General features: G+C 34.6%; 1 protein-coding gene across 1 annotated transcript; it reads left to right on the top strand.

Annotated features, from left to right (window-relative positions):
* The first annotated feature begins 220 nt into the window (after positions 1 to 220).
* On the top strand, positions 221 to 1,242 carry LOC107786787 (RING-H2 finger protein ATL78-like). Its single transcript, XM_016608293.2, has one exon. The coding sequence runs from the start codon at positions 317 to 319 to the stop codon at positions 1,019 to 1,021; it is 705 nt and encodes a 234-aa protein (XP_016463779.1). The 5' UTR covers positions 221 to 316; the 3' UTR covers positions 1,022 to 1,242.
* The last annotated feature ends 3,854 nt before the right edge of the window (positions 1,243 to 5,096 follow it).

Genomic DNA, 5,096 nt, shown 5'->3' with positions numbered 1-5,096 from the left:
AGAAGAGTGGATATACTTCTAAAACGTTACACGTGCTCCACTTGTTTATAACATAAACATACTCTTAAAAGCTGTAGTGCTTGTAAACATATAGTTACTCCATTAATTAAAACATGGCTTGATAAAGTTTGAAATATTCCTTAAATAAAATTAAAAAATATATCCTTCGATCACACTTTACACCTATTCACCCTTTAAATTTCTCTTTTATAAGGAACTCCTCTAATGAGAAACTTCAATTCATTCAACAACAACAACAAACAAAGAAACAATTCAAAGAAAAGCACAAATACACACTTCCAACCAAAAGCTCTATATGGCAACTACTTCAACTCTATTCATTCAAGAATTCACTGAGAACTTCCACTACTCAAGAAGACTACTTCTAATACCAACTACAGTACCACAATACCACACCGAGGCCACCGTGGCGCCGCCGCCTCCGGCAGCCCAAATCAGCCGCGTGAATACATTTGATGCAAATGTTATTATGGTCTTGTCAGTACTTGTATGTGCTTTGATTTGTTCACTTGCCTTGAATTCTATCATAAAGTGTGCATTAAGGTGCTCTAACTTGGTATCAGCGTCCTCAAACTATAGAAATCCTTCAGCTAGCTTAGCTAATACAGGAATCAAGAAAAAAGCCCTCAAAACATTACCGGTTATAACCTACACTACTGAATTGAAATATCCAGGGCTTGACACTGATGAGTGTGTCATTTGCTTATCTGAATTTGCTGCTGGAGAGAAAGTTAGGGTTTTGCCTAAGTGCAGCCATGGTTTCCACGTACGATGTATTGATAAATGGCTAAATTCACACTCCTCTTGCCCTACTTGTAGGCATTGCCTAATTGAAACTTGTCAAAAAATTGTTAATGGTGGTAGTTCCTCTTCTACTACAAGGTCAATTGCAAACCCTCATATAGTTAGCAATACCTCGTCAGCAGTACCAGTCCAAGAAATTATTATAAGGATAGAACCTCTCCAACGTGAAGGTGTTACATCTAACAATCATATTTAGGTAGAAAAATAGGAGTATTATTGATTGGTATGCATCCCATACTCAATTAGAATTAGCTTAGGTTTTTACTTTATAGTTTAGTTGTTTTTTTTCCTTGTTGGAAGAGTTTTAATTTAGCGAGCTAGAGCTAGCATGAGGCCAACGGCAGTGTAGTCTTCAAATGATTCATTAGTCTTGCAAGTGTATATAGAAATTAAATTTTATTTCCGTTTCTTTTCAAAGCATTTTCTTTATTTCGGCAACATTATTAAAGGACGCAATCGAGAGATTGAAAAAAAAAAAACAAACTAGGCTTTACATTTTAAAATATTCATATAATCTTTTCAAAAGAATTATCCCTTCTTCCCAATTTATATATCATTATTTCCTCGTAAGGCCGTTTTAGGTAAAATGATACATTTTATATTTAAAAGATTAAATTTTAAATTTTTTATTTTAATATATCCTTAAAGAAAAAATTTTATAACTAAACAAATATCGTGACATATTTAAGTTTACAAGTTAAAAAAATATTTAATCACACAAATGTTATGACATGTTAACATCATAAATTTTAAAATAAAAATTTTCTTTCTGTATAAAACTTCTTGTTGATCGGTCGAGATAAGACACATAAATTAGAACGAAAGGAGCAATAGTTAACAGAGACTTTGATGATGTATCCAAGAAGATTTTCTTCCTTTTACTTATAAACCACTAGAATACTTAAGGCTTAAACTTGATTTCCAAACTGATTTTGTATGTTATTGTTAAAGATATTAGTAAGTTAAAATGGTCACACATTTCAACCGTTATAATCATATCACGTGCAACAAATTAGGAGACCAGCTACTCAATTAATCTTATCTCGAAATAGAAAAATATTTCGAACAATTTAGAAGGACTATGTTGCAAATATTTGATGATAAGGCAATTTCTTATCTCTAGTTGTCAAGGTAAAAGTAAAGTGCTAAATTAAAATCTTTTCAAAAGGCTAACCCTCAAGTGTTCTGAGGAATATCCACATGCACTATATTGTGTTGGTGGTTTTGGCGATAAACGTAGAAGAAATCCTCTTCCCAATCCCACCAACACTAAAAGAAAATATTTGATTGAGACATTTAATGAATCCATACTCACAACGTCTACATATAGCATTGTCAGAAAAATAATTTGAAAAAAAGATGAAGGGTCCCAACAATTTCATGAACCTCATCTTTATTGTAATGGGAGAGTATCACATTCATAATTTTATGCTCAATTAACCTTATTGCTGTATATCAATCATTTCCTATCACTATGTAGTAAAGTGCCACCGCGCGCCCCTTTTCTTTGGCTCCACACCACATGGGATTTCTGAATTCTATTAAGGTGTTCAAAAGGATACATGTACCATAATAGTTGTACTATTCACTCTTAACTCTTAGGTGTCTTTCTTCCATTTTTGTAAAGTTAGTCAACAATGCTTTAATTATTTAAGTGGTGTTGTTTCTTTGCAGCTACTGATATCTCCTTGTAACGTATAGGTTATGGGTTAGAGCCACGCATGTAACAGCCTAATTCATTAATAATATTGTCCGCTTTGGACCTAAATTCGCACCACTTTAAAGCGCGTCACTAGAGTCTAAAACTTATTTACTTATTTACCCAACATATTTCCTGTGTTTTGTCATTGTGAGATTCACATATGATATCACATACACCCCCCCTTTAGGGCCTCAGGGTCCTCGGTGAAGTTTGCCCCCCATCGTTCAAGGTTGCACGTGGAGTGGCTCTGATACCATATGTAACAGTCCAACCCACTAGTAATATTGTGCGCTTTGGGTCTAGACACACACGGCTTTAAATCGTCACTAGGGTCTAAGGCTTGTTTACTTATATACCCAACATCTCTCCCGTATTTTGTCGATGTGGGAATCGCCTAAGATGTCACTCGTGGAATCAGCCGTGGATGCTTGTATCAGGATAGGCTGACAACATCATACTCCCTTAAAGTACGATCATTTTTCAAATACTGCGTGAATGCGGGATACTTTATGCACATACCTTTTTTTTTTTGTATGTTTCTTTGGAGCCATGGACAAATATTAATTTAGTTATCCATTTAAATATACAAAAGAGATAAAAATGTTAAGGCTAGCTGCTTCAGATGTTGCCGCTGCTTTGGTGGGCTCAAAGTAGGAAATCAATGTTATTCCATCTGTATTAATATAATGAATAATGAAATAGTAAACTTTTTAAAACAGAAAACAGAAATAGAAAGTTAGCAGCAACAGAATGTCGAAATAATATTTGAAAATAATTTCAGAATAAATCAAGCCCACTGAATGCACAGTGTATCCTTAAGTAAATTATTCCCCTCAAGTACCCGAGGTACTAGAATATTATCCTCTCAGGATAAATCGATTTAACTCACCAGTGTATTGGTACCAAAAACTCTGATGAACTTCGAACCACTCAATGGTTGTAAAACACAAAAAAATTGTGCACAAGAAGAAGAAGAAGATCAAAAAAATTCATAAGGAAAGATTCTGGGATCAAGGCATATTTGGCACTGTTTCTGAAAAGGTTTGCAACCTTTCAAAAATAGCCATGAATGTACAGGTGGGAACATTTCCCGTTTGAAATATTCCAGGAAAAAAGATTTAAAATAATCTGGGAAAAAAACGGACCGGGTTGAATTTTCGTACCGGGTCAATCAATCGATCTTTGGCCTAAGCCGAGCGAGCGACGACGACAACGATGTGAGGCTTACTTTCTTTCCAACCCATCTAAAACCAAGAGAAGTGCTTTCTCAAGTGTCCCTCATCACCAATGAGGGACACTTGCTCTTTCCAAAGCAAAAGGGAGCTTACTTTCCCTTCACTTTCTTTCCTCCATTTCCCATTCACCAATCTTTTAATCCCAACAATCAAATGCAGGCATAAAAGCATTTTGTTGCAATAGGTGGCAAATCGTAAATATGGTGAGGACCGTTTTGATCGCTATTTCAAAATTTAGTAGATATCTTTTATAAGATATCGATGGACATGTTTTCAAGTGCTTGAAATCTAGAATGTTTCATGTAATGTATACGCACATATAGTATTTCTTAATTTGACTATATAATTTCCTTTTTCTGATGCTTAGAAACTAATTGAGAGTAATATTTGTGTTTGGCATTATGGATTTATACACTGTTGGATGAATTAAAGTGAATAATTTAAAAACTCATTGTTGTGTTATAAAATAAAGACTGTAAAGTAAAGACAAGTATAGAGAGAAACTGATATATTATTCAAACTTCAAACTTATGTACATAATGAACTGAAAACTCTTCTATTTATAGAAGAAAGGAAGCAGCTGCGAGGCTTTTCAGGAAGCTGCTGCAAGGCTTTTCTTTAGCTGCTTGTAAGCTGTCTGCATGAGCTGCTTGCAACCTGCCTGTTTAATAAGAAGGTGCTGCAAATCATTTCATTGAGCTGCTTGCAATCTGCCTGCATCAGCTGCTTGTAGATAAAGTTCAACAAAGTACTGAATGGATAATCTTCTTCAGGAAAATTATCTATAGCAGAGTAATAAATGGACATCCACAATATAATTATTTTCATAACACCCCCCCCCCTTGGATGTTCATTAAAAGGTATTGTGCCTCGTTAAAACCTTACTAGGAAAAAACCCTTTGAGAAAAAATCCTAGTGAAGGAAAAAGATTACACATATTTAGTAATACGCATTGCTAGCTGCCTCATTAAAAACTTTATAAGGAAAACTCTGTGGGAAAAAACCTTAGTAAGGAAAAAAGAATACATCGCGTATTTTACTCCCTTTGATGAAAACCTTGTTTTAAATATTTGAGTCTCCGCATTCCAATCTTGTATACCATCTTCTCAAAAGTTGAAGTTGGTAAAGATTTAGTGAGTAAATCTGCCGGATTGTCACTTGAACGGATTTGTTGCACATCAATGTCACCATTTTTTTGAAGATCGTGTGTGTAGAATAATTTTGGTAAAATGTGCTTCGTTCTATCTCCTTTTATAAATCCTCCCTTCAATTGGGCTATGCATGCAGCATTGTCTTCGTATAAAATTGTGGGTCTTTTCTCACATTCCAAACAT

This window comes from Nicotiana tabacum, chromosome 13, assembly GCF_000715075.1.
Source record: "Nicotiana tabacum cultivar K326 chromosome 13, ASM71507v2, whole genome shotgun sequence".
NCBI lineage: Eukaryota > Viridiplantae > Streptophyta > Magnoliopsida > Solanales > Solanaceae > Nicotiana > Nicotiana tabacum.
Note: the sequence above shows the minus strand (reverse complement) of the source record. Positions and strands in the feature narration are given on the sequence as shown.